The following is a 23,313-nucleotide window of genomic DNA, read 5'->3' on the forward strand; positions in this document are numbered from 1 at the left end:
TGCAGTCAGATGTCCTTCCCCATCTCCTGTCTCTTCACCCTGACTCAAGAGCTCTAGGGACCCTGACATCGCTGATCCAGGAACTAAATGGCAGTGATTACAGACAAGAAGGAAGAGTTTTACAAGAAGAGCGGACATTAAATAAAGCAGTGGAAACAGTTTGGCTATTTAAAGTGGGTGATGATTTTTGGAAATGTAAGGTGATACATGATTTCAACAAGTAAATTTAGGGTAAGATTTTTTTCTTTTTTAAGTCAAGAAAACAGAAGGGAGAGTAGCTGTCACTATGTAATTTCTAATAAAAAGAGTCTAAAATAAAAATGAAAACATCTGTTGAGCTGGCCCAGAAGTATACTAGAGAAATGTCATCATACAAGATTAACAATAAGAAAAATTTACTTCTTAAACTTCAGAAATTAAGACACAATGCTTTGTATGGCTGAGGAGGACGACCCTGTCACTTACTGTGAAGGATATTACTCCATGAACTGTTCTGACAAAACTACTACCAGAGTGGCTTTAGCTAATCAAAACAAACAAACAAACAAACAAACAAACAAACAAACCAAGGCAACTACAGCAATTAGAGAGCTGATGAAAAGTACAGGCTGAGGGGCTCTCTCTCCAGTCCCTCGTTAGGCCATTTTTATATAAACTTCCAAATAACAGAGAAGAGCATTCCCAACTTACTATGTGTAACTGACTTTAATAGGCAAAATCGTATTTTATAATGCTGTATGAGAATATATTATTTGTTACAAATAAATAAATGAGTCTAATTTTCAACATTCTACCAGAGTGTACCTTTTCCACTATTTCACTTTGGTAAGCGATTCTAGTCTTACTATCTTCTTTAACTGTTTTTTATGTTTTTCTAACATTTCACTCATGAAATAACCAATCTCTGTTTAGATCTATCTCCACAGGTATCATTAATTTCCTAGAAAAAAATTGGAGACCTGCCAGACAGTTCAGTGGGTGGCATTGTTACTAATCAGGAATGAAGACCCAAGGTCAGATCCCCAATACCCTGTAAAGTGCACGCGCTGCTACATCTATAAGCCCTGTTCCAGAGGATAGACATTTATTTACGTTTTAATCAAGTTCTTTTTTTAAAAATGTGTTTTACTAGTTTCTTCACTGTACAACCATCTCTTTCTGGAGCTTTTCTCTTCTGTGGCTTTAACTTCACTTACTTTATATTATTTTTACATTTCTGTTCTTAGTTACAGGGTATTTCTTCAACTTTAGCTTACAGGCCATTATTTTGGTCTTCGTGTTTACTATATCATGTAGCATTTTCCAACTAGTTTGATTTGGTGAACACATGTTTTTAAGCACTGTTCCTTGTACACAGATGTGTGTTGCTGGAGGAGGATATACTAGTGCATGGGCCTTTGGGGCCAGAGTTCAATGTCCAGGGTCTTTTTCACTCTCCACATCAATGAGCCTGAATCTCACTAGTTGGCCAGACCAGCCGGGGCCAGTGAGGCTCTGGGATCCACATGTCTCCGTCTCCCCAGCACTGGGATAACAGAACTATGCCACCATGTCCAGCCTTTTATGGGGTCGGGTAATCTGACCTCGGGTCAGTACAGTACTTTTAGCTACTGTGTCATCTCCCCAGTTCCTTGGTTAGCATTTCTTAGAATTACATTTTTTTCTCTGCCTGAACATGGTCATGATCACAGATGCAGAACATATCCCTTCTGTGCTTCTCATCTGAGACCACATCTCTGTCCATCCTAGCCACTTCAGTAATTTTGAAAACAAAAACTTAGAAAATAATTGTCATGAATATCCTGAATCACCACAATCTATTCTTATATTTTAAGTCTGACAGAACATTCCTGTAACTTTAGATGATGCAGACTATTTTGCCTTTCCAGTTTAAAGAAAAAATAATTTGCTATCAGTACAAATTGTAAAATGATAGGAAGATCTATAGGCCAAGAACTAAAAAGGCATAAAACTCAATATTTTATCTAATATATAATTATATATAATACTTAATTATAAAAATCTAAGTCTCAGCTTGCTTTTCTGTAAGGATATTGTTGACTTATGTTACTTAAGATACCTCACCTAATGGTTGGCAACTCAACACCCTCCTCCAGTCTAAAACAAAACAAGAAACCAAAAACAAACTGAAAACATCTTCCACAATAAAAGACTTAACAAAACAGTGGCTAAGAGAGGCAGTCTAGAAAAAGCTCAGAACCCATAAACAAACAGATACTGACTGGGTAGGATTTTGTTCCAAGAGAGTTCTCTCCCCCCCCCCCCAAAAAAAAAAAAACAAAACACTGCTGAAGGACTAGATCATCCTCTGTCAAGAGCACTGGCTGCTCTTCCAAAGGTCCTGAGTTCAATTCCCAGCAACCACATGGCAGCTCACAACCATCTATAACGTGATCTGATGCCCTCTTCTGGCCTGCAAGTGTACATGCAGGAAGAACATTGTATACAGAATAATAAATAAATAACTCTTTAACAACAAAACAAACAAACAAACAAACAAACAAACAAAGAGTTAAACTCTAAGTCCTACAGAGGTGGAGCCCTTCAGGGATGCTCCTGTAACACAGCAGCCAGCATGAGCTAGGCCTCTACAAAACACCAACATCTAAGAGACTATAAGCACCTTCAGGTACTGAACATGAGATTATTAAAATGGCTCCTCTAAACACCTGGCAGAAAGAAACAAAATAACTGAGAAAGATAGCATCATCATAAATGTAAAATATTTTATTAACTGTACCTCTGGGGTGTGTGTGTGTGTGTGTGTGTGTGTGTGTGTGTGTGTGTGTATACACACATCAAAAGCAGACAAAAAATTCTAAATAACAAAGAATTTACAAAAACACCCTTCTTTGCCTTATATACATTTCTAGGCAATTGCAAAAAAAAATAACAAGTATAGAATATTATTATCATAGCTTAATTCTACTGTTTGCAATTTGGGAAAATCCTCAAAATATATTTTAAACATCTTCAAAGCATCTCTTACCAACTCAATATTACAAATGAACAACTTTTGAATTATACTGTCATGTCTTTAAAACTAGATAATAATGATTTTATTTTGCAATACAGTATTTTAATAAAGAAGGAATCACACTGATATAATAGCATGTGACATTCTGAAATGAACTAAACAGAAATCCCTCATTTTTGCAGTAAGCATGCACTAACACAATGTTTTGTCTTCTTTATAAATCCCAAATGAGTTCATTTCCTAATTACTTCTAATTATTTTCTTTATCAAGAAATAGGTGATTTAAAATGTTATTTTAAAAGTCTTACTACTACTTTGATAATTTTACATTGTATTACCAAAATGGATCAAAAATAGTGTTTTTTATAACCATGTGGCTATAGATATCAGCATCTTCCTTCTCTCTCATACCTATTGTATCTGGGAGGTCTAGTAGTTCATTGTGCTGCAAGTCAAGGTTGGTTATCTGTGTGCAGTTTCCAATCTCCTCTGGAAGGTGTTCAAGTTGATTGTGAGCTACATCCAGGGTAATGAGGTTACACAATTCACCTGTAAAGTGATCAACATAATAATAAGCATTAAATATGTCAGGTAATACTTGTAAGCAAAAACAAAAAAGAATGTAACCAAACTCACCACATATCAGAGATATCTTCTACATCAATATATGTATGTTTTCAAAATGCATGTTCCAGTGCTATGTAAATGGCTAAATTAATGTTTCATGTAAAAAATTCTCTCAGTTTAATAGAAAATGAGGTGTCTTCCCCTGCCTGTTCTGGGTTAAAAAGAGGTACACTGACAATTCAAATTTCACTTAGTATTAACAGCCTGTTAAAACCTTTTCCTAACAGCCTGTTAAGATCTTTTCCTATTTGAAGTGGGTAAGAGGGGAGATCATCCTATTGAGACTTTAGGTGTGAGAAGCCTGGGAGAATGAGGAAATAGAAGGATCCAGCGGGTCCTGGAAAACTACAGGCAAGTCTGGGCCCTGGGGTCCTCCGCAAACTATGGCAACAGCCAAGGAAAATATAGGCAGTAAACTTCGAACCCCTACCCAGTCTAGCCGATGGACAGGACATTCTCCACTGTTGAGTGGAGAAGGAGATCTGACTTTCACACAAACTCTGGCGCCCCATATTTGAACATGTCCCTTGGATGGAGACACCTGGTGGCACTCAGAGGAAAGATAATAGGTCACCAAGGAGAGACTTGATACCCTATGAGCATATACAGGGGGAGGAGGTCCCCCTCAGTCACAGACATAGGGGAGGGGAGTAGGGGGGAAGTGGGAGGAAGGGAGGAATGGGAGGATACAAGGGATGGGCTAACAACTGAGATGTAATATGAATAAATTAATAAAAAAAAGACCTTTTCCTATTTGTAGTAGATTTGTTAGTCTGCATATAAATTTGTTTGTTTCAGATAGGTTTTTCTATATAGGGTTTCTCTGTGTAGCCCTGGCTGTCCTGAAGCTTGCTATATAGGCCAGGCTGGCCTAAACCTCAGAGATCTACCTGCCTCTGCCTCTGTGAAGCATAAGGTTGGAGATACTGGGGGAAAAAAAAAAAGTAAAACAAACTATAAAGCTCTGAAAAAAGAATGCAGACTCCTAATTTACACATTTACAGCTAAGGCAACAAAACATAAAAGTTTGATTTCATCAAAAGATACTATCAAGAGGGTGAAGAGAGACCAAGTGGGAGAAGACATCAAGTCATAAATTTGATAGGGAATACATAAATGTTTAGAATATATAAAGAACCACTATAAAACACCCTCCTCTGTCCCCAAAGAAGCCAATTCAAAAACTGACTCAGGCTGGGCCGTGTCAAGTGTAGAAGACTAAGATAGATGTCTGAACATTTAAAGACAGTCTCCACCTTGTACTACAGAGAATCTGATTCAAAATAAAAAATAAAAAGATTTAAAGGTGTTGTTCAGATTTTCCAATGACAAATACAGAAATGGCCAATGAGCACAGGTAAAGGTAGTCAACATATCTACATATCAGATAATTAAAAGAAATAAAAGTTATCACTTTATCCCTTAGGAAAGCTATTAGTGGAAAACAGAAAGTGCTGATGAGCATGTACAAAAATCAGGGCTTTGTGTTCCGCTGGTTGGAATAGGAATTGGTACAGCTTCTGTGACAACCACATAGTAGCTTCTTTTAAAATTATGAATATCAATATGCAGTTTCTACAATTCTAACTCTGGGAGTTCTGGAACTATCTAAAAACAGACAACTGGAGGCAGGGACTAACTCATACCTATAGAATAGTACTCACAGAAGCATTATTTATAACACCCAAAAGGTAAGTACAACCTAAAATGTCCAGAAGTCAGTGGATAAACAAAATATTGTACATATTAATAATAAGTATTTTATAGCTTTATAGAGAATTTGGATACATGCTAAAACTGGATGACCTTGCAAGATACACTAAATGAAGATACAAAGGGCACTAAGCTAAACTAGCCCACCCGATCCTGCTTATATGAGTACTTAGGACAGTTACTTTTATAGACAGAGAGTAGGGGAGTGATTATTGGGCCAGACGAGGATGGAGAGTAGCAGTTGAACTGGCACAGTTTTGTTCTCAGATGATGAAAAGGTTCTGTAACTGGATCGTGATGATAGCTGGACAATATGACGCACTTAATCCCACTAAACAGCAAAATGAATTCTATGTCACATCTACTTTGTAACAATATAAAATAAATGGTCAACCTAAAAGCTAGAATCTTTTTCACATTAGATAAAGTAAGGAGAAGAGTCTCAAGGAGGCTTTATCTTTGGTGCTGGAGGGTACCTAAGCAAGTTTAATAAAAAATATGAATATATATGAGTAAATAAAAGAATAGAAAGCAATAAAATTAAAAGGAGAGTAGCAACAAATCAATGTATGTAAATGCTGGCTATTAGGGAAAACCTAATATTGACAGTACTTGTAAAACTTGAAATGATTTTTTAAAAAAGACACTACAAATATTAGCAATGAAACAAAAGAGCATATTTTCTACAATCTTCTTTTTTTGTTGTTGTTGGGTTTTTGAGATAAGCCTTGTCCTATAGTCCAAGCTGGTCTTAAACAAGTGATACAGTGCTTCTCAGCCTCCCAAACTGTAAGGTTATAAGACTGTACCACCATATTCAGCCCAGTTCTTACAAACTGTGAGGTTATAAGACTGTACCAACACACTCAGCCCAGTTCTTACAAACTGTGAGGTTATAAGGCTGTACCAACACACTCAGCCCAGTTCTTACAAACTGTGAGGTTATAAGACTGTACCAACACACTCAGCCCAGTTCTTACAAACTGTGAGGTTATAAGGCTGTACCAACACACTCAGCCCAGTTCTTACAAACTGTGAGGTTATAAGGCTGTACCAACACACTCAGCCCAGTTCTTACAAACTGTGAGGTTATAAGGCTGTACCAACACACTCAGCCCAGTTCTTACAGTTTTGCTAGTAGTATTGTTATTGATTTTGATGGGGGGGAACAGGGTCTTGCTCTGTACCCCTAGGTTGCTCAGAGCTCACTACAAGCTAGCCTTAATTTGTGACAATCCTCCTGCCCTGGCCTCCTAAGTGCTGAGACTACAGCACAGCCTATCATCTTTAAAATAACCAGGAATCATGAATTCAAAAACATAGGCTATACAGAACAATTTCTTTTTGAAAAAAACACAACTGCCTAAAACCCAACAAATATGAAATATGAAACTTCAATGATACTCTAACCATTAGATACATTTTATGTGTAACTGAAAAAAGTTCTCCCTCCAAAAATTATAGTCACAAATGGTTTTTCTAGAAACTCATACATAACAAGGGCTTAGACCAGAATTAACTATTACTCATGTAGTCTCTCACAAAAAGTTGCAAAGAGAAAAACATTTCCAAATTCACCATCTTATGAGTCTAATATTACCTTGACATCAAAAACAGTTAAAAGCAGTTAAAAACAAAAAACAAAAACAAAAAAACAAAAAACAAAAAAACCTATAGGCACTGGCCAATGTCCTCTTTATATAAAATCACACACATTATAAATAGGGTTTACTTAGAGACCCAACATAAGAATCATCAATTCCAGACATACAATGCTGGCTCTATGCTTGAAAAATTATTCAATTGTAATGCATATCACCAACAGGTCTAAAGACAAAACATTATTTGATGACTGATGTGGTAAGTATTTGGCAAAGTTAAAAATATTTTTAATGTTAAAAATTCTAATATGGAACAGAGAGGAAGTTTATATATGAATTTAACTCTGAGTTTCATTCTGACACATAGGAAATTTGAAGTCAACACTCCTGTCCTTACAATACTAAAGAGAAGACGCTGTGGGCTGACAACTCTTATGTCTTCCGAGACTTGAGGACAATGGGCAAATTCAAGACCTAAAAACTACAGAGAAATGAGAATTCAGGGATTCAGTTTACCAGAAGTAAGCCATAGTTTAGAAGGAACAGTTCAAAGTTAACGGCTGTAGCTACAAACAGTCCAAGCAGGTAAGGTAACTGAGGAGACTAGGAACAGAGTCCCTCCTAAAAGTGGCCCTTCTCTCTACAGGCCTCATGAGGGCTCTCGGAGCATAGACAGATTGGGATAGACACTGGGAGTTCCTACTGGGACTCTAGGTGAGATAGGTAAGGAAGAATGGGGAAATAGAAGGACCCAGAGGGTACTAGAAACCTACGAGACCATTTAAGACTAGCGGATCTGGACCCAGGCAGCTCAAACTACTGTCCAACCAAGGACAATGCCTGCAGTAACCCTAGAACCCCTACCCAGATCTAGCCAATGGACACCACATTCTCCACAGTTGTGTGGAGAGCAGGGAGTGACTCGGACGGGAACTCTGGTGCCCCCTTATCTGACCACTCCCCCTTGGTGGAGAGACCTGGTGACACTCACAGGAAGAGTAAGCAGGCTCCCAGGAAGAGACCTGATAGGCTGTGATTTTATAGAGGGGGACAAGGTCTCCTTCTGTCATAGACCTAGGGGGAGGGGAATAGGATGAAAGAGGGACAGAGGGGGAATGAGAAGATACAAGTGAGGGGATAACAAATGAGATGTAATCTGAATAAATTATTTAAACATTTTTTTAAAAAGAACATTTTTATACCTGAATATCACCAGCTTTATGTTCAATGATGCTAAGAATTGTTATGTTAATATATTTGTTTTACTGGTTGACAATAAAATAGGTAAACAAACAAACAAAAAAGAACTGAGTACCCCCCTAAGAATGGCCCTTCTCTCTACAGGCCTCAGGAAGGCTCTCAGAGCATAGACAGCAGAAAAGTTATTTATTTCACCTAAGCACATACAGCAACAAAAAAAAAAAACTAAGACAATCTACACACAAAATAACCTGTTGCGTTAAATTTGCACTGACATCTTCTCTGCTTATGTTGGTACACTGAACAGACTTCAGATGAGTCTTATAAAAATTACCCTATGGCTATCTCAGTGTTCCCTTTATACACCTCTATTTACACATAAAATTATAAGGACTGTATTGCAAGATGCCAGAGGCCATTGTGACATGCCTCTGTCCCCCTGTCTCCTCCCTACACACTCTCTGTATGTACATATTCTATCATTTGCTGCAGTAACACTTGCTTGCTCTAATACATGAAGGAAATAGATTGGGCACAGTTGTACTACAGGTACAAGTACAACTCAGCTACTTGACTGCTACACATCTCTGATTATTAACAATTTGGCAAAATAAATGGTCAACATTAGCTCATACAACTTAATTAGAACTTAGAACATTAAGGCTTCTTTGCATGAGAGAATTGTATGTGGCCAGAAATATTATTGTTCCTGAATGTACAGACAAAATTATGCAAGAACCTTTTTTAAATATACATATAACTCAACGATTCTGAACATTTAAGATAATATGATAATGCAACTTTATTCTTCTACCATGGAAGGAATTATTTGGATTCCTACCCCCTTGTACTCCTGTGTATCTTAACTTACTGCTTTCCTTTTACAGATTTTCTTGTATCTTAAGACTTTTGCAGAACTGAATCTGTTCTAAAACAAACTTTTAAAATAATATACACACAAAAAATAACTTTTATTGAAAAGCTTATCTTATAGTTTAAAATTCTGGAAATATGGTATCAATTTTTTAAAGGAGGAAGAGTGAAAAATAAAAATAAAAATTTCTCAAGATATTTGTCTTGAAAGTAAAGTAAAAAAGACCAATCTATATACACAAGAACAAAAGTAAGAATAGAATTAGATTTTTCTTCAGAAACCATGCAAAGGCAACAGTAACATGAAATATTATAAACACAGACAGGCCAGGGATCATCGATTTGGAAAGGTTGTTACCAACAAAACTACCCTTCAAAAGTAAGGGAGAAACAAAGACTTGTTCGACTAACAGAAACTAAGGGTACCTGTACCCACTAGATCTGATTTACAAGAAATATTGAAACAAATTCAGAAAAAAAGGATAATAATATATATAGAAGCATAATCAACATAAAGGAAGAAGCAAGGAAAGAGTGCAGCTAAAAATCTTGATTTTTCTAACTCATAACTGATAATTGGTATCAATTTAGTCAAAGTATTAATAACAGTAAAATCATGAGAAATGGGAATGTTTTAAAGCAAAACACAGAAGAAATGGGAAGTATTTGCCATAAGGCATCCACACTCACAAAGTGGTACGGTGCTCATTGGAAGTAAACTAATGTTAACCTAAATATTCTAAAACTCTACAGCAAACAAGCAATACTCCTCAAAAAGGAAAACCACAGAGTGTCAAACCCAGCGATGTACCTGCAACCCAGCACTTTAAATACAGTCAGGAAAATCACTTTAAACAGAGAGGGGGACGTGGGGGGAAGGAAAACAGTGAAGGAAGACGCCTAAAGCTAACATCAATCAAGAGAAAACTGGACCAGCTAGAGTAATTTCAGACAAAGCACACTTCAGAACAAAGAAAATATCAGCAATATAGGAAAATATTACAGAATGCTAAATGAATGGGTTGATTCTTTAATAATTGTTAGAGCTTTTCAATCCCTTTTGTTTAGCAATAATCACAATATCCACTCTAACATCTGGTGGATGGCTCTCAATCTGAAGAACCCTTTTATCCCTTTTCAACTAGAAACAGTCTCCAAGATCCAGGTTCTCTCCTCTAGGTCCCCCCAAAACAGCACAGATAAGCAGCAACTGATAGTAGCTAAAAAGTCCTCCCTCCCTCCCTCCCTCCCTCCCTCCCTCCTCCCTCCCTCCTCCCTCCCTCCTCCCTCCCTCCTCCCTCCCTCCTGGGGAGAACTCTTGGAAGGCAGCAATATGTACCTACATCTCTTTCCCACATCTTTTACAGTGCTTAGTGCAAAGCATCATTTTAATTAAAAGAAAAATTAATTTTGCATCCTAATATTGTTCACATCCAAATGAAACATTTTGGTATTTCATCCCTTCCCCACTTTGATACAAAGTCTCTTAACGTAATCCACATAAGGCTCAAACTCTCCATTCCCTGCCTCAGCCTCCTAAGCACTAGGATTGTAGGCAAGAAGCAACACCGTCGGCTCGTCTTCATCTTTTCTAATAGTAAATGCTTAAAAGTTGTTTCAAAGCTGGGAGTAGCGGTGCACGCGTTTAATCTCAGCAGAAGCAGGTGGATCTCTGGAGTTCGAGGCCAGCCTGCTCTAAAAAGTGAGTCCAGGACAGCCGGAGCTCTTGTTACACAGAGAAACCCTGTTTCAAAACAACAAAAACAAACAAACACCAAAAAGTTTCAATTCCAACTAAAATAAAGTAAAGTACACAACAAGGTAGATCAAGGACTATGGCTAACTTTGAGCAGCTATAATTCAAAACAAGGTAATTACTATTTTGTAATTCCTCAAACTCAGCACTATGACATCTCCTGTACATAAACAGCACTCCAGTGCATGTCAACAGCCATCTCCCCAATGAGGCCTGACAACCGGGGATGAGCAGACTAGCTTTCACTTCCACCCAAAGCTCCCTGGTTTCTTTCTGCACCTTTATAGCTAGCTCATTCTGTCACGGAGTGGTATCCCATTATGGATAGACAGTTTATCTATTTACTTTAATGAAAGAAATTTCAGTTGCTTCTCATTTTCATCAATAAATAAAGATGCTAATTAAAACATTCATGTATATGTTTTTATGTGAACATAAACTAACTCACTCTGCTATATACTTAGTAACATGCATAGCTAAACATAGTGTGGTGACATCATTTAACTTTGTAAGACAGGGATAACTGTCATCTACAATGGTCAAACCATTCTGCATTCCTACTCGCAATGGAGAAGAATCCTCATCTGAATTAGAGATCATCGGAGCTTCTGATTTTAGACATTCTGATGTGTGTGGTGGTTACAATCTGAAAGTGTATCTAACAGGATAAAAGGTGGGTTTATGGGGGGGTGTAGAAACACTGTAGTAATGTGACAGTGTTCCTTCTCAAAAGCTTAAACATCTATTGTGACAAATTATGATCGAAACACACATGCACGTGCGCACACACACAGCAGAACATTGTAAACAAAGTAAAAATTGAACATTACAAGAACACACATATACACATAATTATGGGTAAAGATAAAAGCAAGTCTGGCTGAGTGGTTTGTAAAAAGCTAGAATATACAAAATGAAGAAAAACTACCTAGATAGTACAAGAAAAAGAAATAACATGAAGGAGTAAAAGTGGGGGAGGGAGGATTACAGGCTCATGAATTTCACTATTATTTGTTAAGTTTAATAGAAACAAATCTATAGATTTACTAAGATCAGTTTTAATAGACAATACTATTTGTATTAACTGCTATTTAGAAACTAACAAAGAAAAACAAAAGGATTAACTGTTGGTGTTTTCATACTATCAGTCAGGTAGGAATGCAAATACACAGACTCTAACTTCAAACAACACAGAAAAATAATGCCATGTAGAAAAGTCAGACACACAAAAAAAGCATATATATGTTGACCTAGTATCTATGTATTATGACTTGCTTCCTGTATAACCAAGAAAAATGAATGTATTTTGCATGGGTCCAAAGGCTGCATTATCTTAATGGCACAGCAGCTAGAATGAGCGGGCCGGGTGCCAGCAGCCAGTCCTGGGATTCTGGTTAACTGAGATGCTGCCTACACGGTGTGCAAGCATGCACTGCACTGTATGCTAATTGCAGGTGAGAGCCTCTGTAAACAGTCTTCAATAAGAAGATAAGCAAAAGCATTACCTCAATTCTTTGCTTTGAACATTTAATCTAAACCATGACAGAAAAACTGCAAGACGGATTGGTTTGTAAAACTTGTATAAATGAATAATCTTCAACAGACCTTAGAGAAAACGCATTTTATTCTATAGAAATTTTCTAAAGTATAATATAATTTTATTTCAATTTTTAAAAAATATTTTTGTCTTATCTCTAGAGAAATTTACTAACTATATTCTATAATTTCTAAGCATAACACTGACCAGACAATAAAATGTCAGACATCTCTCTTCCCAATGATCTTCTCAAACTAACCTCATTCCTACTGTCCTACTTGGTGACAGTTTATGATACAAAAAGACAGTGTTCCACATGTAATATGATTAACACACACACACATACTTAAATATGATCATTCAAGTAACAAGTTCAATGACTATTATACAATCATACATTTCTAAAGCTTAACGAAAGATAAATTATTACTACCTGTGCATTAATTCAGATAAACAATCATGCATTCTCTTTTCTGGGTACCACACTGAACACTGAAGAAACAGACTACAATATCAACTGGGTGTTCCTTTGAAATTAGTAAGACTATATATAAATGATTGAGGAAAGAAGACTTATACTCTAAATTGGGCCTTTATTGCCTGCTTATACAATTTCAGCATTAAGAGCTATTTTCTGGATCTTCAAGGTCATTCTTGGTAAATATTTCTTTAGATTTGTCTGTTTTTGAGACAGGATCTTTCTGAGAGTTGGGAATTGCATTATGTGACAATAAACCCAACTAGTTAATGATCTTTAACTTTATGACTTCACTAGCTTTTTTTTTAAGTAATAAATTTTTATTTTTAATTTATTCACTTTATATCCTGATCACAGGCCCCTCCCTTGTCTCCTCCTGGCCTCTCTCACTCCCCTTCTCCCCATCCACTAGTCCTCAGAAAGGGGGAGCCCTCCTCCCCTATCATCTGACCCCAGCCTATCAAGTCTCATCTGGGCTGCCTATATCCCCTTTCTCTGTGGCCTGGGAAAGCCACCCCACTAAGAGGAAGTGATCAAACAAGTGGCCACCAGAGTCGATGTCTGAAGTCCTATTCCCCGTATAATAGGATCCGCAAGGAGACTGTGCTACCTATCAATCACATCTGAGCAGGGAGTCTAGGTCCTCAGCATGCAAGGTTGGTTGGTGCATTAGCCTCTGTAGCAACCCCCACCTCTGCTGCCGCCCAGATTTGTTGGCTCCATTGGTCACTGGGAAGAGATTGCCACTAACACTACATCTGACAAAGGGCTAATATCCAAAATATATAAAGAACTCAAGATATTAAACACCAACAAACCAAATAATCCAATTAAAAATGGAGTACAGAACTAAACAGAGAATCTCAACAGAGGAATGTTGAATGACCAAGAAACACTTAAAGAAATGCTCAACATCCTTAGTAATCAGGGAAATGCAAATCACAAGGACTCTGATATTCTATCTTACACTTGACAGAATGGCTAAAATCAAAAACTCAAGTGACAGCACATGCTGGCGAGGATGTGGAGAAAGGGGAACACTCCTCCACTGTTGGTGCAAACTTGTACAATCACTTCAGAAATCAATCTGGTATTTTCTCAGACCTAGCTATACCACTCCTGGGAATAGACCTGAAAGATATTCCACCATATAACAATGGCATCTGCTCAACTATGTTCATGGCAGCTTTATTCATGATATTCCTTAAAAACAAGGAAATCTTGACATTTGCAGGTAAATGGATAAAACTAGAAAAGATCAACCTGACCAGACCAGAAGGCGTAAGTGGATATTAGCCACATGATACACACACTACAATACACAGACCTAAAGAAGCTAAATAACAAGGAGGACTCTAGGGAGGATGCGTAATTCTCATTCAGAAGGGCAAACAGACTAGACATTGGAAGCTGTGGAAGAGAAGGAACAGGTCTGGAGCCTACCATACAGGTCTTCTGAAAGACCCCACCCAGTGGGGAGATCAAAACAGATGCTGAGACTCACAGTCAAACTTTGGGGTGCAGCGAAAGGAGTCTTATGGTTATCAGCAAAGAAAGCAAGTTGTCATATTCTGAAACACTACAGAGAGCATGGACTCAGTAATAAAAATAATAGGATATAACTATTATAACAAAAATAAAACAGGGCAAAGAAATGGAAAATGTAAGTGATGAGGGCAGTAGGATAAAAAATAAGCATGTACATGTTAGAACATAAGACATAGGAGGCAAAAGGGGAAAATCTGACATTAACTAAATATCATATTAAGGAATATGAACCATTTTGACCAAATAATGAAGTACAAATTAAGTTTTAAAACAGTTAATTAGAAAATTGTTCCAAAAGTCTATTTTCTCATAGATTTTAATGCATGTGCTGCAGGAAGGCAGGAACCCTTAGGAGTCTAGGGTAAGTCACTCCAACTAGATAGACATCAACACAGCACTGTAAGAGCAACTGGGAGAGGCAAAAAGAACACTAGGAACCAAAACTCAAGCCCTAAAAGCAAAGAACTTTAACAGGAAGAGTTCTAAGACAGCCCACAGTGACTCGTCCTCCTGAATAAAAATGCACACACTGATTAAATGAGTACCGTTTCCCTTGAGTAGATTGAATCGGAGCAACCTGCACAATATGTTAAAAATGATCACATGTGACATCTTTGATTACATTACAAAGACTGTGACTTCTACCTTGCTATACCTTTCTGATTTCTCAAAGCTTTCATCCCTTGGAGAAGCAAGTTCCCATTGTTGGCTGACCCTGACCATGACAGCTTGAAGTTAAGTGTGGAGCCTTTCTCAGGTGGGTCTTTGGAAATCATCCAATGCCTTGGTTAACAACCTAAGAGACCTTGTGAAAAACTATCTTGAAGTAGAAGTCCAGTGAAGACAGTTCTGACTGATGAACACAATGTTGCTGTTTTAAGAGCTATGCTTTGTTACACAAGAAATAACTAATGTAGGGATTACATGAAATCCTTGTTTTTATTATGACATTACTCATAAATATGCTTGTGGAAAATAATCTCACCAGACACCGGAGTTTCATTAGTCTGATAAGCCAGAGGACAAGGTTCAGAGTTATTAAAGCAACTGGAAAGCAGAAAGGAGAAAAACCACAAAGAATGGAGTCACAAAATTTGCAATACATAAACTCCTTAACATTTGTCTAATTAAAAAAATAAATTTGTGTTAGAGGAGATTCTTGAGGAGCCTGAAAAGGAAACAATATTTAAAAGCAAAAAGAGCAGATCAGACTTATTACAGCAGCCAACTATGGTACCAAACAGTTTGGAACTCTGGCCCTGCCAAATCAGAAGGATTAGGAAACAAGGTATCAAAAGAGCTATATACTTGAGTAAAAACCACAGCTCAAGACTATGGAATGTTTACTAGGCTTTTAAGGGCATAACCAAGAAAAATGTCAAGAGCTGAACCCAACTTTCCCCAAGATTACAATGACTTGATGGAAACTTAACTGGGGAGCAAAACAAAACTTTTAACACTTATGAGAGGTGATAAGAGAAATCATCCATAATCATCATACACAATCTATTCAAAGCAACACATCCAATCAGCAACTACTAGGAGTCAGTACGAACCACAGTGGCTATAACGAACTAGGAAATGAATACAATACGCAGGAAAACAGTCTCTAGGGCAGCAGACAAGAGCCAAGCACGACCATGTTCTCTACGATGAAGGAAACTGTATGAACCTTCTGGTTGCCAAGTTCCTGCCCAAGAGTAAGTTACAAGTTACAGAACAAGCAGGGAAGGACATCAAAACAACTGAAGTGCCTACAAACTGCTTTGAGGCAGAATGGGAGACAAGAGCAGAGCACTATACGATTCATATGGTCTGACAGGAAGTCCCACCTAGAACTTGCCTACACTTTGATCACCATGAAAGCAAATGAGGAACGGTGGCAAAGAGCTGATAAAAAGCAATTCAATAATTCCCAATAGTAGTGGCATGAGGCTGAGAACAGGCTGAATCCCTGCCATTTAGAAAAACACTATAAAATACAGTCTCTCTGGAAGAGTCCTGAGAAAAGTATAATGGGGATAACAGATCTAAACAAAAAGCAGCTACAACAACAATAACCAAGCTTAAAAGGAAAACTCAAAAGAACCAACTGATTATAAAGTAACCAAACTGTATGCCAAAACCGTATATCCAGTATTAAAGTAATACAACAAAGTCTAGATCAATGCTGTAACAATGCTCTGACATCCAATTAAAATGTAACCCAGCATCCAGATACAGAAAGTATGATTTCTGATGAAGAAAAGAAACAAAAGTAAAAGATAACAGAACAGTAAGGCAAGAATACTGAAAAGACTACTAAAAAGACACTCCACAAAACAAAAAGAAAATAGGGAACAAAAATGACATTCAAATGTAATGCAGGCAGTAAAAAGAGGTTTGAAATAAATCTTTGATTAAATAAGATCAATCAATCAGTAGGCTTAGAAACAGCAATCTGACGCTGAGACCCTCACTCCGCACTCCTTTACAAATACTTAGATTATGGGCTCCTCTAAGCAAGCACTTTTATCAGAAGGGACATAAGCAGCAGTGACCGCACCCTTCGACTGGGTAGCATGCTCTAAGTGTATAATGGCTGATGTCTCCCTCTCACAGTTCAGGCAACACAGACAATCTTAGTGCTGCTTCTCGGACTCACAGGCTGTTCCTATTTCTCTTATTGTCTCTTTTAACAACAGTGAGAGTGTCTATCTTTTCAGTGTTCATTGTTTGGAGAAAGACCTAATAATCTGAACAGTTCATTTCCAAGTTTCTAATCTTTTACTGACTTAGTAACCCCTGGCCTCTCTATCACAAGGAGTTACTGTAGTATAAGACAACCCCCAACTTTTACTTTAACTTTTCCAGTTAAAATATAGAGTTTGGATTATCCCTCATCCAAAGCACACACCCTGTGCAGCAGACTTGGGCTGCAAACTCTGTGTTTGTAACATCTATGGCCTCTCTTTATTGATTTTCTTTTTCTAGTAAAGTTATTTATTGACTTTTGTTAAAAAAAAAAACAAATGAGATTTTTAATAAGTAATGCCTGGATCCATAAAAGCAATTCTATTGTTGCTGGTAAATCTAAAAGAATTTAAAACATTTTAGGGATTAAGGCTTACTATTTAAGATAATACTAGCACTAAAATATCATTTTAACAACAGAATATTAAAATGATGTTAAAATACTAAAAATGCTGAAATATAAAATGCCAAAACAGTGAAAAAATACTGGGTTTCAAATAAATTCTATTCAAGCCATATGTTTTTGGTTTTGGTTTTGGTTTTGGTTGTGAGCCTAGCCTGTAACGGCTAAGTCATCCCTCTAGTCCTCAAGCCATATGTATCGAAAGGCCTAACACTTAGCATCTAAGAAATTCAAAGAAAAATTATATATCAGAAACAATAAATACTAAGTTCATTCAATTTTGTAAAACCGCCGATTATTTATTTCATATTATGTATGAACAGATAATTATATATTTATTAAATACTGGTTACATACCAATTGACTTAGATAAACTATAACATTGCCAAGTACTGTGAATTGACTTTATTTTCAATAAATGTTATGTCAAATAGGTAAAAAATACTACTTTCTCACTTATCCATGTGAAGGCTGTTTTGTTTTGATTCAGGGAATCAGGGGACATGGAGACCAAAGGACAATTTGGGGTGACACTTCTCCTTAAGTGCCACACACATTGCTGTCTTTAAGGCAGGATCAACACTGGGACCTGGGGCTCCCTTGTTTGGCCAGGCCAGCTGCTCACTGGGCCACTGGATCTACACACATCTTTGCCTCCTCAGCACTGACTGAAATTACAAAGCCTTTTTATGTGAGTGCTCACTGATGGCCATCTCCCCCACCCTGTGAGAGCCTTTTTTTTTCTTTTTTCTTTTTGTGTGTGTGGGAAAATGATATGGGTCTTAAGGCATACCCTTTAACAATTAGATCAGTATACTAACAAAAATGTTCTTTTGACAATCAAATCTACATGAAATTGTATGCTATATAAATATGTAACATTTTACTAATATAATACAGAAAATACTTTTATAAGCAGCTTTTTTCCTAATTCAGCTGTTTTTAAAGACATTAAGGGTTTTTTTTTTTTGAAAATTATAATCTAATGAATTACTTTTAAAAAAATTCTAAACCAGATACATTCAACAAGAGAAAAGAAATCATAGACAAAGATGGGGGTTTACCTCCAGTTTCAAAGCATAATAATCACGGCCCTCCTAGAAAAATAACAGTTTGTAAAACTACACTGTCCAGAGCATCCTGAACTAAGCCTAAACTTCTGCTGACAATGAGCTACATGTGAAAGCAAGTCGCTCAGCAGCTACTTTCCTATAGGAGACATGGAGTGAAGCATTTCCACCCACTGATCTTTTTTTTGAGACTATTTTAATAGCTCAGGAGTGAGTCATACCGTGTATGCACATTACTTGAGAAAAATCTATATTGGAGTGTCTAAATATATTTAAGAAAAGAATTAATTTTTCTTCTTTACTATAATGTCTTAGTTTCATGGAATACTGACCTTGAGTACTGACCACTCTTATCTCATGGCCTTACCAGCCCTATCCATCCTCTCCTTTGACACAAATCTCTCATGTAGCGTTGTTTGTGACTCACAAAGATTAACCAGGCCATCCGCGTGACCATGGCTTTAATATAACTAGCTAGCGCAGCCTGGCCAAAGTAGCAGAGGGCACACAACTGAAGACCATGATCTCCCCTTTCCCAGAGTCCTCTGGAGCCCTGTGAGCACACCTGTTTTCTTGACTAACTGTGTTGGCAGTACTGGTCTTGTGCGCCCAGTGCAGGAACTGCAGATGACATGGGTTACAGTAGCTGTATCAATCCAGGGAATGGCTTTTTGTTGCCCTTCACCCTGTCTTCCGGTTCTTACAGACTTCCTGTCCTACTTCTGTGATGGTCACTAAGCCTTAAGAAGGGTAGTAGAGTGATTAATGTCAGGCTGGGCCTACATCAGTGACTTCTTTTCTGCATTTTGGACAATTATGAGACTGCAAAGGCTTCTGTGGTGATCTGACTAAGAACGGCCTCCATAGGCTCATAGATTTAAAAGCTTGGTCACCAGGGAACGCACTTCTCTGATTATGGCTGGGAGACATTTACGACAAAATCAACGCTTAAGTGTGTAGAGTCAAATATAGTAGAGCATGTCTGAATTTTAACTGTACTATTTTAAAGTTAAGCATACAACACTACATCCTGAGAAGCTGCAAAATCTCAAAGTCAGGAAGTTTCCTTTATCATTGACTATAAGACTATTCTTCACTCAACAAAGTATTCGCTTCATCTTTGGCTGTTCTTAAGCAAATAGGCTGCCTATAACAAACTGAAAAACTCTGAAGTTCCCAATTCACTTTTTATTTTGATATTTTAAAAATCTTATGAAAGGGGCTCAAAGACATTATCATAAATTTCTCAAAAACTGCTAATTAATATACTCCAAATGGTTCATTTATTCCACAATTAAAAGGATGTTCCAAAATTTATTCAGAAAAGGATCAAAAGCGCTGATTTCTTTTTATTGGTTTGCTTGCACATTTATGTTCCTTTCTTCCTATACCATTCTTTAGTTTTTTCCTTTGTTTCAGTGTAACTTAGTTTAATACATAAGACAAGAATGAAATGCATCAAACTGCCGGCAGCAATGCACATATTACAGGTTTCTTTCCTGCCTTTCTGTATTAGGTTTTGTTTGTTTGCTGTGCTTGTTTCTGAGACAAGGACTCACTCTGTTGCCTAAGATGCACCCAAACCTTGGGCTCCAACCATCACCCTAGAATGGGCTTCCTGGATGCTGCACACCACTGTGCCCGACCGCTACATTCTGTTTTAATGAACATGTAAGTACTCTCAAAAATGGGGGGGACCTACTTTCCTGTGGCAGTGTTCTTTTACAAATCTGTAATGTGATAACTGGTTTTGATAATCAGGTGTAAAGTGACATGAATTTAAATAAACAACTTATCAGACAAAGAGTCAGAATAGGAAAGTTTACACAACATAGCTGATAAAAAATATATATAAAGATAGTTAATAAAAACAGGTGTTAAGGTAACAGCTTAAAAGGCAAACCTCTTTAAAATTTTTTTCTCCAATAAGAAATGTAGATTCAATTGTCCAATAAAAGTCTAATTATATTTGTTCTGTAACTCACTTAAGTCAATAAAATAAGCTCATAGCTTATTTAATAAACTGCAAATAAAGAATATAGAAATAAAATGTTTTCAGACACTGAGAAAGTGTCAACAAAATTACTTAGCTAACAAATACTATGAAAAGCAACCCAGATCCTCTCACCAATCTCAGCAGGCAGCTGTTTGATCTTGTTCTCCCGGATGCTGAGCATGATGAGCTTCGGCAGGTTCCTGATGTCCGTTTCCACAGTAGTGATGCGATTAAAGCGAAGATAGAGTGTGGTGAGAGAGCCCAGCCTATACACCACTGAAGGGATTTCTCTCAGTTTATTATGCCGTAAGTCAAGCATCCGCAGCTTCCTCAAGTTATCAAGAGAGTCAGGCAAACTGGTGAGTGAATTCTCACTGAGAGCCAGCGTCATGAGATTTACTAGACAGCCCACCTCTGCTGGGAGGGACTGCAATTTGTTACTGTATAAATAAAGTTCTGTAAGTTGAGTCAACTCTTTGACTGATGGTGGCAGTATATGTATAGACCTCTTGGATAAGTCCAAGCGCATTGAGTTCTCCTCCCGGCATTTGTTAAGCTCCTTGATTACCTCAGCATTGCTGGATTTTTTTCTAGTCCCAGGTGCTGGATTTGGCCGTTTGATTGTATTGTCGACTGAGAAAGCCACCCCTGGTTGGGCAGCACTGGAATCCTTCTTTCCGTCTTTGGCATCTTTCCCTTTGGTTTTAGGTTCTTTTTCTTTGCTTTCTTTCCCAAAACCTCCAGAGGCTTTTGCCTCTTTTTCTCTTTCCTTGGCAGATGGTACTTTGGGATCTTTCTCTTTAGAGTCTTTTTCTTTGCCTAAACTACTACTCATGGTGACTCAAGCTTAAACAAAACACTACATGAACTCCTTTTATTTGCCAGCAATCCAGATCAAAGATGAAGAGATAAAGATCCTATACAGTCAAAAGAGTGCTGGCATGAAGAAGTAGTGAGCTTGGAGTCACATCCATCTGTTACATGTTGGCTCTAAAAGCACTATGCCCATTTCTGATAACTCATTCCAACTGGTAAAATGGTGCTGGTCAGTCAGTGATTCATTAGATTTCCTGAAATACAACACAAACAGTAGTAAATTACCTTAGGTTATAATTTACATTATGTAAAGTCTCTCAAAACAATCACTGTGGAATTTGGTAGTTTCCTTATATCTTATTCATTATTCTAGGCAGAGTGAGGAATGCTGTGGAAGAGGGAGAAGAATCATAGGAAGATAAAACCAACACAATCCCCTAACCAAGGCTCATAGTGGCCCACAGAGAGTAAACCAGCAAACAGAGCGCACGCATGGGGCTGCCCCAGGCCCTCTGCATGTAGGCAACAGTTGTGCAGCTTGGTCTTCATGCTGTCTGGCTCTGCTGTCTGCCTTTGTGACCCTTTCTTGCTACTGGGCAAGCCCAGGACAGCAACTTACTATGCCAGGGGTAGCTGATACCCATGGGAGGCCTCCCTTTCCTGAAGAGAAACGGAGGAGGGAGGAGTGGATGGGGGGAGAGGGAGAGGGGAAGGACTGGAGGATAGAAGGGAGGGAAACCGCTGTCAGTATGGAAGGTAAATATATAATAATTATAATTTTATTAAAAAGGAATTGTTATATCCAATTTATACAAACAGACACAAAAGCACAGATGTTTTGTTTTGTTTTGTTTTTAGTATTTTAACTAACTAGCCTTTTAATCTTTGTATACTGAAATAATCCAAATTAGGGGGGCTAAAGAGATGGCTCAGTGGTTTAGAGCATGTATTGCTCTTTCTGAGGACCTGAGTTCAATTCCCAGCACCCACATCAGGCAGCTTACAACTGCTTGCAACCCCAGCTCCAGGAGGCTCTTACACCTCTGGCCTTTAAGGACATTTGTATTTACGTGCACATACACATAATTAAAATAATAAATTAAAAAAATCCAAATTAAGTAGTGCATATCCACAGACTGTATTTAACAAATACACTGAATCTACTTTATCTACATGACTAACCAAATGACTTTAGATAACAGGAAAGATCTCAAAGTTGACACAGACTAAGGAGCAGTAAAGAACAAGTACAAAATAAAGTGAGATTTGAAAGGGACAAAGGTTCAGGAGCAAGAGTTATAATAACCATGGTAGTTGATTCCAATGCATGTAGATATAAGGACTGTCTTTTAAAACAGTGACAAAAAGTAATCTCTGCTGATATTTATATTTTAGGAACTGGAAACAAAAGACTAATGGCACACAATTCTTTTAGGTATAAAGGGGCCTGGGGAGATAGCTCAGTTGGTAAAGCGCCTGTCACACAATCATACACATGAGTCCAATCCACAGCAACAATGTAAAAGACAAGCTCAATGGCACACACCTGAAACCCCAGTGCTGGAGAGGAACCTCTGCGATGTGTTAGTAAGCCACCCTCTGCCATGCAAACAGGCACAGAAGCACATATGCATGCGCATGCATGGTTTACTGGTGAAACAGGAGGCAAAACGAATCCACAAAAGACAGAAAAGAAAGGCAAACCCTATGGGACAAATCACGTCTCCCAAACATTTTTTTTTTTTAGTTTAAAAATAATTCTTATTTTGTGTCTAATTCTTTATTGCTGGTAATATTTTTGGTAGTATTGCTTAAAACTTAAATTACAGTATCTTATCTGATTAAGAGGTTTGTTTGTTTTTTTTAAGTTACTAAAAGTTCAGCAAGTAGGCGTAGACAAATGGAAAATGTTTCTATTAGGGTAGGATTATAGTTCAGTGGGACAGCGCCTGTCTAGTACTAAT

General features: G+C 37.5%; 1 protein-coding gene across 4 annotated transcripts in view; it reads right to left on the reverse strand.

Annotated features, from left to right (window-relative positions):
- Positions 1–23,313, reverse strand: part of SHOC2 (SHOC2 leucine rich repeat scaffold protein) — a 78,019-nt gene that overhangs the window by 21,192 nt on the left and 33,514 nt on the right. For all 4 annotated transcript variants that reach the window (XM_084772582.1, XM_084772583.1, XM_084772580.1 and 1 more), the window contains 2 exons: positions 20,666–21,603; positions 3,410–3,547 (listed from right to left, as the gene is read on the reverse strand). In XM_084772582.1, the coding sequence (XP_084628708.1) occupies positions 3,410–3,547; positions 20,666–21,368 (841 nt within the window). In that variant the 5' untranslated portion in view covers positions 21,369–21,603. The remainder of the gene's footprint in view (positions 1–3,409; positions 3,548–20,665; positions 21,604–23,313) is intronic.

The sequence above is a fragment of the Acomys minous genome (assembly GCF_964271855.1).
Source record: "Acomys minous genome assembly, chromosome: 2".
Lineage (NCBI taxonomy): Eukaryota > Metazoa > Chordata > Mammalia > Rodentia > Muridae > Acomys > Acomys minous.